Source organism: Larus michahellis, chromosome 10 (assembly GCF_964199755.1).
Source record: "Larus michahellis chromosome 10, bLarMic1.1, whole genome shotgun sequence".
NCBI lineage: Eukaryota > Metazoa > Chordata > Aves > Charadriiformes > Laridae > Larus > Larus michahellis.
Window position 1 is genome coordinate 1,634,183 of NC_133905.1, and position 19,022 is coordinate 1,653,204.

The 19,022-nt window shown below is 38.1% G+C and overlaps 1 protein-coding gene across 7 annotated transcripts in view; it reads right to left on the bottom strand.

The window, feature by feature from the left end:
- Positions 1-19,022, bottom strand: part of ERC2 (ELKS/RAB6-interacting/CAST family member 2) — a 510,348-nt gene that overhangs the window by 144,597 nt on the left and 346,729 nt on the right. For all 7 annotated transcript variants that reach the window (XR_012589289.1, XR_012589291.1, XR_012589290.1 and 4 more), the window contains one exon: positions 10,287-10,434. Coding sequence is in view for 2 of the 7 variants with exons in the window: in XM_074602406.1 (XP_074458507.1) it covers positions 10,287-10,434 (148 nt within the window). In the remaining 5 variants the exon portion in view is untranslated. The remainder of the gene's footprint in view (positions 1-10,286; positions 10,435-19,022) is intronic.

A 19,022-nucleotide genomic window follows, 5' to 3' on the forward strand; every position in this document is an offset into this window, starting at 1 on the left:
TGACTGCTGTGCAGAAATGGAAAGCAGCTTCCAAGGTAGATGTTGTCAAAGACTTGGATCTGATAATTTAGTGTCACATAACCGCAAGCACTTAGTGAGCATAAAAGTTTTGCATATATTTCAGTTCTTTTTTAATTAGAGTACTATTTAACTGATAGTAGCAACCATTACACCTGCTGTTTTGCAAGATTACAAAATGTGACAGACTTTTTCCAAAAGAAGTCAGAGCTCATGGAAGCCTCCCTCCTCAGGAGCTGAAGGATAAGTCTCACAGACACCAGCTGGGATATTAGACGCTTGGCAGAGCCAGCCAGGCAGCAGTTCCAAGTGCCAAGCAGACACTTATCTAAAGCACTAAGGCCAAATTTCAACTTTCCTGACACTTGTGACTGAACAAAGTTATGTTGATTTGAACATGGTCCATCTGACTTTTTAGTTGTGGTCTCTGCATGTGGAGTTTGCGTTTCTGAAGTCTTTTTAAGTTCTGTGAATTAAAAGAATGGCTTGAAGCGCAGGAAATATCTTGCAATAATACAGCATGCTCAGTAATGTATAGGCTAAAGTCATGCTAAAAGTATTTGTCTGAGTCCTACTACTAAACTTGGTAATTACATACAAGTATGTAAGAACATAGACACAAAGAAGTGGCTTAAAAAGCATAATTAAAGCTCTGAAACAGTAGCTGCCTGAGGACATCTCAGGCCAGGTCCAACTAAATGCAGACAAGTAACGTAAGAAGGTAAGGTTCCCTGTTTTTTTGCCTTTTTTTAACAACAGGAAATAACTTATCAAAAAGATACCTCCCCATAATAATTATTTAAAACCAGACATGAATCAGAAACTTCAGCAGCTAAACAAGACCTTTGAAACTGCAAATCTCTGGTTAGCAGCACTGATTGTCTTTCAGCGTCTTTAATGTCTGCATAGTTCATTTCAGCTGTAATTTTTGTAATTTTGTTACCAAGCCCAGCTCTCTCATTTGTATCACATACAAAATATAGCCGAAGTCGAAATCACTACGTCTTCTGTTGTATGCAATAAAAATTGGCAACTAAAACATAAATTTCAATGCATGGATAGTATATTGTAATATGGACCAAAATGGAGATAACGTCACAACACCGTCTTGCTATGCTTTATAGCGACACCTTACCTATTATAGAGACACCTTACCTTACCAAAATTTTTCTTTGATGCTAGACCGCAGAAACAATGTTTTATCCACCATTACAGAAGCAGAAAAAGTTAACACTACATTTTTTGCAATTTTTTTTAATAACCAGCTACTTAGCACTGTACTTAGTGTTAAACTACATTTAGCTTTATTATCATGAGGTACTTTGTAGTAGAACTTAAGGACTTTTTTCAAAAATGTCTCATGGAGGAAAAAAAAAACTTTTTGGCTTGGGAGTTCACTCACGTATATAATGGAGATATTCACTATTCTTACCTGAGATACTTGATACCTATTTTCACCTATCGGGCCAGACAGATCAAAAATTACAAAAGTTCCAACGTTAATATAGACATTATTTTATACCTGCATTATCTACTTTTTCCATTTAAGATTTTGAGTCTCAGTGGAGTTAAACCGCTTGCCTGAACACAGCGTGTTACGACGGCTGTAGCTATTGAGAGGCTCTGGTGTAAGTCCACAATGAGATTATCACCAGGGAAAGAGCGTGCCGTTCGACACGGCCATGCTTAAGATACGATACAAATTTTTCAAGAATGAAAAAACTCTGAACAGAGAACAAACAGGAACAGATTTGAAAGCAGATCACCGGCTACAACGCAGGAAAGGACTTAGGTACTAGGCCTGTGATGCCCTCAGGGCCCCACTGCTAGAGGCTACAAGGCAAAAAAAGCCCTGCTCATCGGGGAACGCTTGTGTAAAAATGCCATCCCAAAGAATTTGGATTCCTGAAAGCATAAGGAGGAAAAAGCGATGGCGTATCCAGCTAGGCCTTGGGTCCTTCAACTCTTACAATATAAACTGTCAAATCTTACCGACAATACGTGAGAAGTGTAGTGTGAGCACTGCTAACATCTTCAGCATTTTTCCAACACAGAATATTTCTTCTGAATTAACTAATTTGAGCTGGCAAAGGTTATTAGCTGCACACACATATTCTCTTTCTTACCTCGTGCCATACGGAGCCTGCTGCATTAAGCTATAGGGAGAAGTGGCACCCTGCTGTTTCACCCCCACACTAATCTCTCCGCACTGGGTTTATCTCTAAACTGCTTGTATTTGGCAAAATCCAGAATTACAGATTTAGATTCAAAAATATAGATTCAAAATTCAGACTACAAACAAAGACAATAAACCCCAATGTTAAGACATGCAGAAATACTGCCTTGGGATATTTCTAAGTAACAGAAAAGTATAAACTACAAGGATTTGTAAGATAGTAAATAAATTTAAGGTCATTGAGTGCACGGGCTGCTTGCATTGATGTAAATGGGACCTGAACAGACACATTTAAAATCAGAGATTAATAGCCATTTTGCCACATTGCCCAAGAATTTTTAAGGAAAAAATAACCAGACTGATTTTCCTCATATGAGAATTCAATATATGAAGTTATTAGAAAATTTATTCTTACCTGCCCAAAACAAAATAAAAAGCCTGTGTAGCATAACTGTAACAAAAATAAAACTCCTAAAACTTAAGGGTCTCAGACTACTCCTTTGTTCAAAGTGAGGTCCTTAAAGCTTGAGCAAGACCAATATTGTGAGTGATCGCAAGCAGTATCAACAGAAAAGGAAAAAAAATAGCACAATGATCAAATATGTCTGCAGTGCCCATGTGAATGGCTTCACAACATGGATTCTATTTACTGTGCAGTAACATTGAGACTCAACAGCACGATAAATCTCTGAGGCAGATCTGTGTGTGTAAACAATAATCATCATCATCATGTAGTATTCTGTGCTCCTATAATATTGCTACCTGTAAAATTCAAGAAAATCAGAAACATTAGCTTGACAACATCAGAAACAGAAGCAATAAGGAACCAACGCCGTACCGGGACAGTGCTACTGATCACACGGTCTACAGATGATAATGTCTACAGACATGGTAAGAAAGCATTGAAAGACTTTTTTTCTACCACACTTTTTAAACATTAGAGGGCTCAAATGCAATTAAATAATGCACAGTGTTGCAGAAGAATGTTTTGGGCTGCCAGAATAATCACAATCACAACAACTTCTAATCCTATTCTTTTTCTTATACAGTAATATAAACACTTTCAATATCATAAAATACACAATACGATACAGATGAATTAAGCTAATGGGGAAAGTGTAACTTGGGGTATTTTGTTATTCTTGAGTGCTTGATGACACAACCGTAATACCACATCAGCACTATTTCTGATGTACGTAACGGTATATGTAACGCAATACGCTGCCTTCAAGTCCATCTTACCCCTTTGCTGATGAAAAAGTTGTTCGAAATACTTGGACGTTAATTAGCAAGAAATACTTTTATGTATTGCATGCAGGAGAAACTGGTTACACAGATTTTTAAAATTCCTTGATTGTTTCTCACCCTTTTTGTTTCATTAGCAATACGTTCCTGTGATGAAATACAGAGTAGTGAGCTAACAGACTGGAGACGACTGCCAAACACCAGCTTTGCCTCTGGCCAGAGTATTCTGTACACCTGCAGTCTTGAAAACACTGGAAAGGTTTCTAATTTCATGTTTTGAGAAGAAAAATAAAATGCTCTCAAGGAGTTAGAAGACTTTGCATTTTGGCCAACTCCACTTACATTTTTGGCTCTGTATCCCAGAAGCGAAAAGAGGCAACTGGGAAATTTTCTCACAGTATCCAAGTTCAGAATGAATCAGTTACATAGCAGTGTCTTCTGCTCTTACCAAAATCTCTTGAGATGTTCTAAAAATGGACTTAAGCTAATTATTTCATGAAGGATTGCATCACTATACAAATTTCTCTAAAAATAGCTGTTCCAGAATTCTCAAAAGGAATCTTGGCCAGGGTGATTATAAATATTGTGTAATCACTCAGCCGAGCCCTCGTGGTGATCTTGTTTAATACTGTATTTCTGAAAGGTTTTTTAAGCCTACTACAAAGCTCTATGGACCTCAAAATATAGCATTTGGTGTATGAATCAAAACAATTCCAGTGGTTCTGTTTTGCTGGGAGTGCATTCCCATTTATTTATGCTTCCCATTATTTAAACCACTAAACAATAAATATTTCAGTGACAGATTGCAGCTGCTAAATCCTATTTAAATCATGACAATTAAATGTGCTTGTTTCTTATGGAAAGGTGTTTGCAACACTGAGGTCAGTATTATTACCACTAATTTTACAGGTGGATACACTGTGATCCAAATTATTTTCCCAGGTTATCAAAATATAAGGTGAAAAAACCTGTAAAAGCAAGCCAGCACTTGAGATAAAACCAATGCTTTTCTTCCAGCTTAGAAATAACAGGAGTTCTACTTAAACTCACACACTCACAATTCATTAAAAGGCTGCTCAACTCATTCAAATAAACATTTTCATCCTTAATATATGTCCATCTGTAGCTTCATATTTAAAATAGATCACATATGTTCTCATTCTCTTACAAAGGCAGTCTAGTTCATTTCTTTAAGATGCTTCTTTTTCTTTTTCAGTGTGAAGAATTGTGACAAATTACTTCAAAATCAATGTCTGGGTATTTTACAATCTATTTGACATTCCCAAAGGCCAGAAAAATTAGAATAGAAAAAATTGGAAAAAGGAATTAAACTGCATATTTGGCGCTAAGAGCATTATTTGAGTCATGAATGATTTTAGAGGACCAAAAAAACCCCTGAAAATTGCAATTGAGACTTTTCTAAACTTTCTTTTTTGAATATATTCTGTTTCTGGTGTATTTCTATTTTAGTTTAGATTACTATTGGGATGGCCTTTGCCAGTCTGCAGGCACTGTTGAGCAATGGAAATCAGTACATTTATCATTGTGGAAAACATTGACATTTTATGACTAAAAAAATAATTGATTAATTAAAAGAAAAGGATGCAGGCGTCTTTTTGAGTTGGTGGGGCACAATTGGGAAGTAAATACTTTGCCTCCAAACTGACTAGTAACTGACCTCACTATTTTAAGACAAACCACATTAAAAATAAAATACATAAAATAACATCAAGTTTATGACATGGATACAGGAAGATGACTATTCATGCCTAAGTAGGCAGCACACTGTATTTGTGTTATCTTTCCCAGAATGGTGCCTGTTTAGACAATAGCCTGTTACTCCGAGATAGTGAAAAGCTCTTGGTACTCTTCCTCCTCTCACGGAATTTCTCACGCTCATTGCCTCTGGCTCAATGTTAATATTCTTCTGAAGCACCCCTAAGGAAGCTTATGGAGAGCCAAGAAGCTTCCAGTTGAAATACAAAATACACCAGGGTGCTTCAGGAGTCTACCAGAGCGATTAGGGAAGTTTTTCACAGTGTAAGTCTGTGGTAAAAGCAGCTACATTTGCATTTAGGCAATTCAATCTCGGTGCAAGTCTGCGATATATTACAGCACAGCGATAGAATCTGTTTTTCTGGCCTAAATCCAATAACAATAAAATTCTATGAGTAACCTCAATACTTTGGGTTACTCCACTGAGTTTAATAGAATTGACCTCCTGAACCTTTAAGACATCTACTACATGCTGTGCCCTATCTCTTTCAATATGAAGCAGGCTTTTCATGCCTACAATGACCTCAAATGACGGGAGCCACCACAACTCTTGTACAGCATTGTGAGAAGCAGTAGATGAATTTGAAAACATTTTGATGTTCCAACTAGGTGAGCTTTTGACACCATTTCCCCCAGCATTCTCCTGGAGAAACTGGCTGCTCGTGTCTTGGACGGGCGTACACTTCGCTGGGTAAAACCTGGCTGGAGGGCCAGGCCCAAGGAGTTGGTAATGGAGTAAATGGAGTTAAATCCAGTTGGTGGCCAGTCACAAGAGCACGTGTTCCCCAGGGCACAGTATTGGGCCTGTTCTCTTTGATCTGGACAAGGGGATCAAGTGCAGCCTCAGTAAGTCTGCAGACAACACCAGGAGTGTTGATCTGCTTGAGGGTAGGAAGGCTCTACTGAGGGATCTGGACAGGCTGGATCGATGGGCTGAGGCCAATGGTATGAGGTTCAACAAGGTCAAGTGCTGGGTCCTGCACTTGGGGCACAACAACCCCACGTAGTGCTACAGGCCTGGGGAAGAGTGGCTGGAGAGCTGCCTGGCGGAAAAGGACCTGGGAGGTTTAGATTGGATATTAGAAACATTTCTGGACTGAAAGGGTTGACATACATTGGAACGGGCTGCCCAGAGAAGTGGTTGAGTCGCCATCCCCGGAGGTATTTAAAAGACGGATAGATACAGTGCTGAGGGACATGGTTTAGTGATAACTTGGCAGTGCTAGGTTAGCGTTTGGACTTGACGATCTTAAAGGTCTCTTCCAACCAAAACAATTCTATGATTCTATAAATGTTATGAAGTATATGCATTAAGACTCCACAATCCCTTCCCCTTAAGTTGCGACCCTCACTGGCCTCGTCAGAGCAGAAGTCGGCCCTCTCCCACCCACAGAAACATTAAGGAGGCGCATTCACAAGTTTTGTATGACTTTTTCATACAATAATTTCAAATTATTGCTTCTTCACTAAAATGACGAGTCTTTGAAAAACAAGATGTTCTTGGGAGACGCAAAGGACATAAGGAGAGCAGATGCAATTAGAAGCTCAACTGCAGCACAACTCCATGAACTCTGCAGTATAATGAGGAAAATATAACAAGATTATCTAAAGAAACTCAAGGACGTTGCTTCTACATGAGCCTTGCAGACATCTACAACAGTGCACGTAGATTTCCAGGCAAGGTGAAATTATGTTCAAGCAAACCTCTAACTTCAGTTAGCACCCTAAAATAATTACAAATTATTTCCCAATAGCTTGGATACATGACTTAAGACATAATCTGTATTAACTGCTGCTTTACACTGTAGCAACTGCTCTTCTGCTTCGCTGGTCTAACACAACGGTGAAAAGAAAGTCTAGTTCTGAAGAGAACACTTCTCAGCAAAACTCGGAGAACGTTAGAAGTAGCACAGGAATTGTAAAAGGAAGACAGAAAAATAAGTGGAGTAAAACAACTTTCTTTTGAAACACAGCAGAAAATATTTTCACATTTAATGAAGAAACCTCCTAAAATCGATGCACCTGTAATAGTAGCAATTTTCTAGCAACACAAAAGGTATAACGGTACTTTATATTCAGGAGATGCATTATTTGGTTTGCAAATCAAGAACAGAACTTCCTCTAGGATATAAATATATCAGAATAAAAGTCTGAATTGCAGATGCTGAAGGAGAAAGGAGGAGTTTGTCTGCAACACGTTTACTCTTATCAGCTAGTGCCTCTTTGCGGAACAGGGAAAGCCTACTCTTACTGACGCTCTGCTAATAAGATTTTCAGCCACAGTGCTTCATCTGCAGCCTAGCTTTTCCATCACGAACTGAAAGACAGAGAACCTTTGTGAGAGCAACTTGAAAAGGAGCAACAAACAAGCAAAGTCCTTGGATTCTTTAAGGTCTGCATTTCTCACCCCTTGCCCTGCTGCCTTGATAAGTTCTCAGCCTCCAGCAGCCATGAACAGAAGGCTCCCTGCTTGATAGGTAGATACAGCAAAAAATCAACTTGCTATTGTGGAGATACATAGACTTCTATCATTGCCCACCTTGGTTATTTTGCCTCTCAAAGCAAAAATCCTCCTACAGTATAGAACAAGAGTGGATTTGGAGGCCTAATGTTTAACATTATCTAGTGACTCATCTTCTAATATTTATAAATATCTCTCCTTTCATGATCACATTAGGCTGGAGAAGTTGGGCTTGTTTTGCTGCTTCCTTTCAGCAGTATAACTGCTGTGAGAATTGGGGGATGGGACAAATAAGGCCATAGGAAAAAATTTGATGCTGCAGCTGATCGTTCACTAAAGATCTAGTGAGTCAGAAATAAATTGGGAGATGTCATCTCTCAAAGAAACTGAGGAACAGGGTTGATAATCACACAGTGAGGAATCCGTCACTTCACCCCCACCCCACCCAGTCATAGCAAGGAAGAGGGGCACTAACAAGCCTTTGTGTTGGATGCACACGTGAAAGCTCTGGGGGCTGACAGTGCTTCTCCCCAAAGGGATTAAAGAAGTATGAATGATCTCTACAACCTCTATTATCAGATAATTCTTAAGTGTAATAAAGTGGTGACCTAGTTAAACCACATTCCTGTTCCTGGTGTCTCTTTTTTTGTGGTGTCTGAGATAACAGGGAGATTATTTTGGCATCAATTTAATCTAGTTAAATAGCTTTACTGAAGATCTTTATCACTATAAATAATGGAGGTATTTGAAGTATTTGGTTACAATTCTAACTGAAGTTATCCAAAACAACGCCTCTCTAGCAATCCTCTTCTGCTGTTCCTTCACTCGGTCTGAAGAAAGTCATAAATGTTTTGAACATTTTCAGCAATAGCTTAAAGGTACAAAGGAAACAAACAAACAAAAAAACCCCCAAAAACCCCCACCCAAACAAAAACAAACAACAACAAAAAAATAATCAGTTTGCACAAGTCTCTGATGAACATTTTAAAAATAGCTGTGGCAGGTATCATGGAACATGGCAAAGTGGTGTATTCATTTACTCTTCAGTACAGAAAGGTAAAGGTGAAAAAAGAAGAACTCTAAAAGAGAAAATAACTGCCTTCTCTTTTCCAAAGCAAACCAAACCAAAAATCCCCAAAATTATTTGGAACGTAACATCGTCTGCTCCAATGCAGCACAGTGGGATGAAGTCCTAAAAAGGCTGAAGCACATCTGCCTACCTAGCACATAAAATTTGGGTGAAATGTCTCCTGGCCAGCTGACTGACCCGAGACGTGAGTGCACCATGGCTGGAACACAGGTACGTGGCTGGTATGTCTGTAAGGAAGTCAGCATCACGAGTGGATGAGAAATTCACGCCCAGGGGCTGTCTCCTATTTTTATAGACCTGTGGGAAAAAGCTATAACGATCAGATGCACGAGGTCAGAGCTGTTGGGAATTTAGCACATCAGCAAGGGTTTTCCTTAACTTTCTGTAACTGAGTGCACAGAGTTCTACAGTATGTAAAGCATGATTCAGAGCAGAGAACCATAACGCTGACTACGCAGTATGTCCTGAACGTTATTCACATGGCGTGCTCATTTGTAAAGCGGCACACTGCCTGACAGCAGAGTGGTTTCTTTGACAGGCTAGCGAGACCAGAATGATTTTGACGATGGTATTCTCCTCCTCCTCAAGCAACAGCGGCGGAATTCAGTAACGTCACACAAAGGAAAACATCAGATACAACACCTTCAGACATAGTCTGGAAACATCTTTCTCATCTTTTTTACCTATTCTAAAAGAGGAAAGGTGTTTAACAACATACATGACACGCAGCACCGGTCTTTAGTACCTAGGTTATCTGAACACCCTTTGTCCTCTTGCATACACTACCTCTTCTGGCTATGGCTATTACCTTTTAAAAATCAGGGGGAGCAGCCACTGCCTAGTGTGCAGAGTTTTAAACATTTTAATTAGACAGAGAAGAGACCTATGCACTGTGTCTGGTATGTGTGTAGTGTGTCCAGTATGATTATTTTCCTCATTAATAAAGCAGAACGTAAATTAAATATGCTTGTGATAAAATCTATTTCTAGAGTTTGTAACTACATGTTTTTTATTAAAACCTCAAATGACTTACAGTGTTGAAGACAAGAGTGATTTATACTCATTTGAGAATTTATTTTAAGGATAATCGTGATTTCCAGATAACCCCTCAGAAAGCCTGAAACCTTCTGAAAACACGATTATTTTACAACAGAAAAGCAAATAACTAAACAGAAGAAGGTTAGAAAGAGTCAACAGAACAGACAGATCTTGCTTTATGGCAAAGAGCATCTGCTCTCCTCTGTCGCACGTAATGAAGAAGGTTGGAAGCTACACGGGGAGGGAAAACAGAAAGTGTATTGGCTGCATATAACATGAGCCAAGCAAACATGCAGCCAAACACTCAACGACCACAGAGAAGCAATAACACTTACACTGAACACCTCCTACCTTTCGTAACTGCTGTCACACGTCAAACCTGGCTTGAAGACTTTCAATAAGAGGTTAAAATAAAACAGTACAAATGAAAATAATGCCAATTTTCTGTTGCCATGAAAGTGTGAAAATGAATGCCTCCCCACCTGCTGTTTTAACTGATGTACCAATCTGTCCTTCTCTCGTTTAAGAGCCATTACTTCCTCTTGAGTCTTCTTTTTCTTTGAAGCAGACAGTTCAAGCAAGGCAATGTTTGCATCTTTTTCACTAATTGCAGCAAGCAAAGCTTCCTGTCTGATAAAATAAAATAAAATAAAAACTGTTACGTTCTCGTTAAAACAGAACATATAATACCATATCTACTACATGGGATGGTTTTTTTATCCACTAGGAGAACAATCAACTACCTTCTGAGCACTGTAAACAGCAAACATTGTCAAGTCTCATCAAATCATGAATAAATAATTAGACAAAAAAGTTCTCTTTATGCATTTTTCATGATTTAACTATTTCATAAAACATTTATCCCTGTCTATTTTATTACAGTATGATATCTACTAATATTTCTGTTAAATGTTTTGCTTTTTAAAATCTTTGGTATTTATATTTTTAAATTTACTTTCCCAAATTCTAGAATATCTTACATAAAGCTGTTATGAATTATCCAAATCATAAAAATTTCATAAGAAAAAGCAAAGTGATACCGATAAAACATATTTTTATATTATCCTCCTAATTTGGCGCCCTAGAGACCTCAGTACAGAAATCTCTGGACATCTTCCTCACATTTACTTCAATGTTTTCCTATGGATTTATTATTTATTGTGCCACCACAAAACTGTCACTCTAGAAGTAAAATATAACATCCAGAAAAGAAGTTCCTTGATCTAATTGCTCATGAGGAATCTTTTCCTTTGGAATCTTGACGCCCAATCTCCATAAAGCAAACAGAAACTTAGAGCGCTCAGAAACGTATAGAATTACACAGAAGCTAGCAGGGTCACGTGGCAAATAGCTGGTGAGGACATATGCCAAAAGTCACTTTTACAACATGCAGTTGGAAGCACAGACCTTGCAGTATCTTATTATTTCATTTCTTACACTCTAAATGTTCGCGTTGGCAAGGGCATAATCTGTCCCTTATTTTCATTAATAAAAGAAAAATATTCATCTTCTGCAACGCATTCAATGACAATGACTCATCAGACAAGAAAAAGCACATAATACTTAATAGCCCTTAGAACAAAATACGTTACGGCCTGTGCCTTTTTTCCAGAACTATATAAGATCAATCATTAAAAAATAAACATGGAAAAATGAGTCATAAATTAACCTTAGGCTCCAACTGCTAATAAACGTAAGAACACAGCTCATGAACTTCATACAGTCAAGGTGAGCTACAAGTCTGGAATTCTCACTGTCCTTTGCTTGCCAGCAAAAATGTCGAGAAAGCTATTTCACTTTTATTTCAAAATTCCTAATGCATTAATGTAAATATTTATAGGACAATATTTCTGATGGAGTCAAAGAAAAACAAGCCATTTATTTTACTCTCAAAGTTATGAGACATGGATCAATTTTAGATAAACAGTTGCATTTTATTCATACACTTAAATAGTCTCATTTATTATTCTGTCTTCTTCATTCTAATCACAGTTAAATGATGTTTAAAAGAGGATGCCATAAGTCTCCAACAGTCTAAATTTAAATCAAAGCTATTAATTATTTTAAATAACAGGTATTAAATAAAATTTTAAAAAATATCAGAGGGTCACATATCCATAATGATAATTTGAAATGAGATATAGGTATATTGTTGTTTATAAACCGTATTATAACTCATAAAACTTGCTGCATAGTAATTTGTAAAAGTCATTTTCATGCGTTGTGCTCAAATACAATGTCGATTCCATAACATTTTCATTAAAATCTTAACTTTTTAATGCCCTGAAGAAGAAAGACAATTTGCTACTGTATTCAACGATTCCTCTCACTTTGCAGAAAGCAGAGGATTTATGCCCCGTAGAAAACCTAACTCTGCCCTCTTCTGAGCATCTGGCTCCAACAGAGAGAAAAACCTAACACAATTCCAGCTTTTTCTCCACAGTACCTTTTACATACAAGTCCGTACTTTTCTGTTTTAGAAAGGTGTCCTAACCCCAGAAGGTGGCTTTTTTTCAGGGGTGATAACATAAGCTTTCCGACAGAAAGAGTCAGCAACAGCAATTCTGTGACTTTAAAGCCAAAGAAACAGCGTATCGCAACGCTCCAGTGGTTTGCATCAAGGAACACTTTCCAATTTTTAACTTGCATCAAGCAACAATTTTGTTGCTATTTTGAACATTATTAAAAAAAAGGTTTCAGAATGTTGCTCTGGTTTTCAGGATATGTAGGACAAAGATTTGCCCTGTCTGCAACTAACACCAGTGCGATTAAATCCTAATCTATAATTTATGGTAATCATTGCTGTAAAGTAGGTACCTCTGGTAAACAGCAAAATACACATGTATTTGTACCATAATTATCAGTCTAAAGATATACTTATTTAATATCTGAAGATAAACATTGACATAACGATCACAAACCCAACACACTCACAATGAGAATAGGCAAAGAAATACACATCTCAGAAATTCTGAGGTTTTTAAATAGATTTTGATTAATTCTTAAAGTTCTGTAAGTTAACTCCAGCCCAGGCTGACCCAGTACAGTACGTCTGCTCACCTAATAGCAGATTTCATGGTAAATACTTGCCATTTACGAGGTTTTTTTAATGAGAGATATATATATGTAAAATGTTATTTAATCATATGTAACACACATTACAGCTGTAAAAAGCAACAAACAGAATAAAAGTTTAAAACTGTCCTGAAAACTACATGAAGCTATACTGAAATTTTACTTCTCCTCCCAAGTTGAGATTATTTCACTGCCTCAAAATTGGCAGTGAAAAGACAAACCTGACTAGTGAGGAAGAAGAGTCAGAACGACTGAATTATTTGGTATCATTTCAACATCTGATACTGGGTTTCACTCACATCCATCTTTTTGTATTGCCGGCCAAAAATTATCACACGTTCTTGTGGCCATAACTGTTCAACTGTGTCACGCTGCCTAGCCCCACTTTAAAGTAGCAGATGAGATAAAACTTTCCCACGGGAGAGAAGAGACAGCAAACAGGCTTTGAAAAATCTGCATTCTGGATTCTGCAGCCCCAAACCCACAAGATTGTGCAGACCTTAGCACGCTTTTTCTCAGCTGATGGTGTTGGGGGATTATGAAAGCCAACCAGAATGTTTTTGCAAGGGAAAGCTAATAAAATCTTTTTTCTCTATTGTCTTGTGGCTCACAGGATAATTCCATTCAGTACACCGCTTCTCCCATCGTCGGAAAATACTTAGGAAAGTACGTAACCAAACTCTTAATTCCAGGAAATAATGATTCATACCAACACTTCCAGGAAATAACGGTTCACAGTCATGTGAAATAGCTGCTGTCATATGACTCCAGAAGTGCTGCACTGAGACACTCTGAGATTTGAATCAAACCCACAGCGCACACACAAGTTTGAATCTGCTCCCCCAAATTACTGTCGATATATTTTTTAATTATCTTTAGAGCAAATGTAAGTGGAGTTGGGAGGCCTTAAACCTACGAATGTTGAGAGGCAACTGCACAGGAATACAAAGGTGGGGATTTCTGCTGAAGTCCTTCCACAGCAACGTGGAACGATGAATACATCTGCACAGACGGGCAGCTGGACGCAAACTCACGCTGCCAGTACTCTTGAAGCCGCCCGAATGTGAGCCAGCTTCAGTTCAGAAGCTGTAAAGCCTCATTTATCTGAGAGACAAGGTGTTTTAGCTTGGGCGTAGTGCCACACAACGCGCTGATGGCTTCCAGACTGGAACTGGCTCGCACGCAGCCTGCTCAGAGCGTGGGCAGAGCAAGCTTGCACCTGTCTGCACAGACATACCCCTGCAGTATGTCGGCATATTATCTGTGTCTATTATCATGGATAATCTGAACAGTAATAACCTCGAATATATAATCCAGGGGCATTTAACCAGGCATCCGGGTCAACAAGAGTTCAGCAGAGCGGGACTGTATATTCTACAAATGATACATGTTGGTTGCTTACATCCTTAGTAATTAACTACTTCAATACAGAGGGAAGGCAGAGAGACCCAACAGTTTTTATTATTATTTTTCAGAGTACAAAATAAAGATGCAGGTTGTGACAGGGCATCTAAAGAAACCGAAGTGGCCTCCTTTACTTCTACACGGCCTAGCGTACTACCAGAGTTACAGTTCCGCCACTAAGTCCCCGGGAGACAGAGGCTGAAAAATAACCTTGCTCCTGCTGCTGAGGCATCTTAGGGCAGAGATCCAAGCGGTTATGAAGCAGCCTGTGGGGACAGACCCAGAGCTCTGCATTATCGCGTCTCATTTAAAACTTATCACACGCAGGTTTACCCACGTCTGTGACAGGTGCTGTGCTACTCCGTCAGCATACTCAGCTTTCCTACGGATGAACCAAATTTGATGAACAGAAGCAATTTATTTTAGCCACCTAGGGACCCGGATAAAAAATTTATATCACCATTTTTGCAGGAAACATTTGAAATGAGATTATCTGACCACCAGGAACAAGGCTAAGACGCCAGCAAACCAGCTGACAATAATGACTTTCTCACTTACAAGCATGAAGTGAGTTTCATTCAAAAACGTAAACGGGTTGCAGGGTCTTCATCTAAATCTCTCAGGTGAGTAATACGCTTCTACTTCGCTGCTAGAGACTGAAACTCATCCTGCGTTTCTGTGAAAGGACTTCTGTAAATCAAGACCTGAACTGGCACCAAGAACAACATACAGTCTGATATACTCTCCAGCTAACATGCTTAAGAGTGTAAGTATAATTTATAATTCCTAATTATCTACTGCGTCAGGAAAAAAAATGACTATCCAAATACAGTTCTATAGAGATGTTATCACTATTTGCAGCCAAAATGTCTCCTTATTGTTTAATAAATGGTGGTAATAAAATACATTTTGAAATAATTTATTAGAGCACTGAATTAAATGACATTCTTTAACAGTAATATTTATAAAGAGTAATCCTTTTTGCTATTAGTAGTTTTTCCTCTCTTTTTTTGGCAAACTAATCCATTATACAAATAACAGGGTAGTACTTTTAACACCAAGAAAAATCACTCTAAATGTACACGGTTAAATTAGGTAAACTCTCAGATTAATAAAATACATGTTAAATCTAACAGCATTTGCTTCACGTTGGTAATTATTCTGTACATTTTCCTTTGACATGCATGACGTAATTCCTAGGATTACCAATCTATATATCCTCCACTGTAATATGGTTGCTCGTTACAAGGAGGAGAGGGAGAACTTTTCCCTGGAAAAGCAAAATTCATGAAATGAAACTTCTCGCCTGGCAAAGCCTGACTGCATTCCACGGCACAGCAAGCGACTGCCTCACGCTGCTCTCCTTAGTGCAAGGACAGTGAATGCGACAGGCTTGATGGGCACTTTGCAGCTGCGAGATCAGGGCTTAAGGTCCTATTGATTCCAGTGAGAAGTACCAAGAAACTCACACAAATATCTTAGTATACGTAACATCACTTCATACTAAAATACAAAGAAAAGACGAAAGGAACAGTCCCTTCCTAATGGTCGGTCATTAATTTATTTACACAAGCGGTATTCCACCCAAAACTACTCAGGATTCCACTCTCTCTAATGTTTTCATTAACTACATGGATGATGGACTAGAAGACCTACTTATTATATTTCAATGAGACTTGAGACCGGGAGGATCTTCAAGCGCCATGAAGACAAGAATAAAAACGTCTCGACAAACCAAAGACGCCATCTAGAAAACTAAGGAGGAAATCCATATTAACGGTCCGTTGTGAATAAGGCAAACATTCATACTGTGAAGTATAAACAGAAATAGATTGCAAGTGAGAAGCGATTCTTTTGATCTACACGGCTTCAGGAAGATCTTAGCTGAAATACTGAATCCAGTTTGGATATGTTCAGGGGAGAGCAACAAAAGCAATCAGAGAAATGACTAACATGAAAATATTGGAAAAAACTACAATAAATAGTCGATGAGGGGCAATGTGATAATGAGAACATAAAATGCTCTATCAGAGTGAAACAGAACATTTTCTTCTGTATCCATGGCACACAGAACAAGAAGTAACATGCATAAACTGGAGGAGAAAAAGTTGCGGTTTTTTCCCCCTAATATCTAGCCAAGGTCTATTCAGAACGGCAGGTAAGTAGGAATAGCAATTGAGTACTGGAAGAAATTGCTGGGGAAAGATGGTAACTGCCAGTGGAAGTCTTTTTGAACAATTTAGGCAAACGTCTGTTAGAAATGACCTGGGTATAGTTGATCTTGCCCCAAGACATGACCTTACCAGCAACCCAATTACTCAATGATTCAATGTCTCATTCAGTGTCGAATGTCTCATTTAAGACAGTAGTCCTTGGAGTTAATGTCATGTTTTATCTGTTTGCATCATGTGCTTACTAGGCTTCCTACGACTGGAAGAAAAGAACTTTTACCTTCAAGTTTCTACATCTATAATAAGAAAGAACAATACAAAACTTGAGAACGATCACGTTTCTGTGAAAATTTCCATGACAGCAATTACAGATCAGAATGGCTTTTTAGTGAAATAAAATAGTGAAATATGGAGATACCTTTCCTTGGAGGTTCTATCAGCTACTAATCTGATAATAGACGTGGCTTTTAGACAAAAAAAGAAAGTATAAAATCATATAAATCTTTTAGTGAAGTCACTAGAAGTAGTGTTAAAGAACAGTTTAAATTAATGAAAAGGACTGTACAGAGGATTAGAGAAAGCAGATGATACCAAAGCAACTCAATTATAAATGTAACCTAATACCTGAAAAACGCAGTCTTACAGATCTCTAGCCATATAGACACAGAGTATGCATTCGTGATAGCATCTGTCTTGGAGTGAAAAAAATTACTTAATATGAAAAGGAAGCCTTAGCATACTAGAAGGGAAGATAAGATAATGCAAGAAGAAATAAATCCATGAAAGACTCTGTTGAATGCCAAACTGAAAAAGTATATTGTATACAGTATTTTATCAAACTGCAGCCTAAACAAATGTCAAATGGAATAATTTCTTTAACAAATATGGGCAACAACTGAGAAAAAAGGGTTGTTCACTAGCATATATTTAGTCAAGATTAACTACGGATAAAAAAATGTACTAAGAACGGATTTAATAACCCTAAACTGTCATTCAGCTTGTAGGAGGTATTCAAGATACAGCTAATAAAACACAAAAAATGGTTCTAACCACCCACAAAAAAATCTCAGTAGTATAAAACACTGAAGGATGACCACTAAGATAAATGCTTTCTTTTGAGAGCTGCCTTGCAGTTAACCTTCTTAAAGAGTCTCCCAGTAACCTCTAATCATAATACATTGCATTGCCACTTATCACAGTCAATTTAGAAGTGAACTCTGTAAACACTCCTGCTTTACTCCCCACCTCTGTTAGTCTAAGAATAATTTTCTGAGCTTTAATAAAAGAACTCATGACAACTTTTTGGGAGGTGGGGTGAGTTCTCAGAAACAGTCCAATCGCAATGTAACAGAATTCCAAGACTAAGATTTATAGAAACAAGATTTTCTAACAAGAACTTTTACTGTCTTTACTACTTAAGCCATTCTCCACAAAATACAGAAATACAACTTAAAAAGTCACCATTAAAGTTAAATCAAGTCAGAAATGTTTGAACGAATGATATACAGTAGAGTACTCAGCCAACTTCTCACATGCTAATCGTACTGAAGGAAAAAAAAAACAGCTCCATCAACTTTTTCCCTTTAATTATTGTTTTCTTTCCCTCATGACCCCCAGTATTCAACCTTAAGTTCAGTAGGAGGTGACTAGCGATAGACGGTGATGAGAGATCCTGTTTGAAACAGCTTCTCTCTGTCACTCCTAAAGCAAATAAATGGTTTGTTAAAACATGCTGTTAATCCATTATGGATGTGCACGCATCTTAGAAAATAAACCTCAGAATATTATTGGTATTTTAAAGGTTTTTCTTTAAAAACATACTGATCACAAGTATGAAATTTAAAATCTGTATATTCAACAACGTAAGTCTTAAGTCTAAGCTAGTTGTGTGATACAGACATGTAAATTCAGTCACTATTGATTTTAGACGATTACCCTAAAATTGTATGTCTGAGGCTGACAGAAAATTTGTCTCTCCAACTACGCGACTAAATATGCTTTACAAAAGCATATTTATAGCTTAGGTCTTTTAAATGAACAACTATTTTTCACTATTTCCAAAGACCAATCCCTTTTGAAATACTTTCAGAAGAAAAACGAGCACGAAGTAGCACTTCAGGTTGGCCTGGTGCCCTTTGAGCAAGCAGAGAGACCGACTGAGGCTCCACAGCCAAACACACCCAGAGGCAGGACGACGCTCCATCAACTGGGGGACAGAGAAACGGGGGGCCCCCCTTACACGCCCCAGTCCACCAGTGCAAACCACCCAGCACTTTTCCTCATGTTACCCAAGTTTCAAACCTTGAATTTACCACCTGATCAAGACTTCTGCTGGAAGCAGGTGTGAGGAGGAGACAGGAAAGTTTACACTGTGTGAGACAGACAATGAATAGTCTCTGTGTTACACCTGTATTAGATGTACATTTTCACTAGGCTAGAATCGAGAAGAAACAGGAAGAGGCAGCTGTCCCTAATGTGAAATTTCAGAGGAAATGGAAAGAAGGAAAGAGAGGACCTGATTCTGAACAATCGCGGAGGAGTTTCTTGAAAAAGCAGCTTTTTTTATCC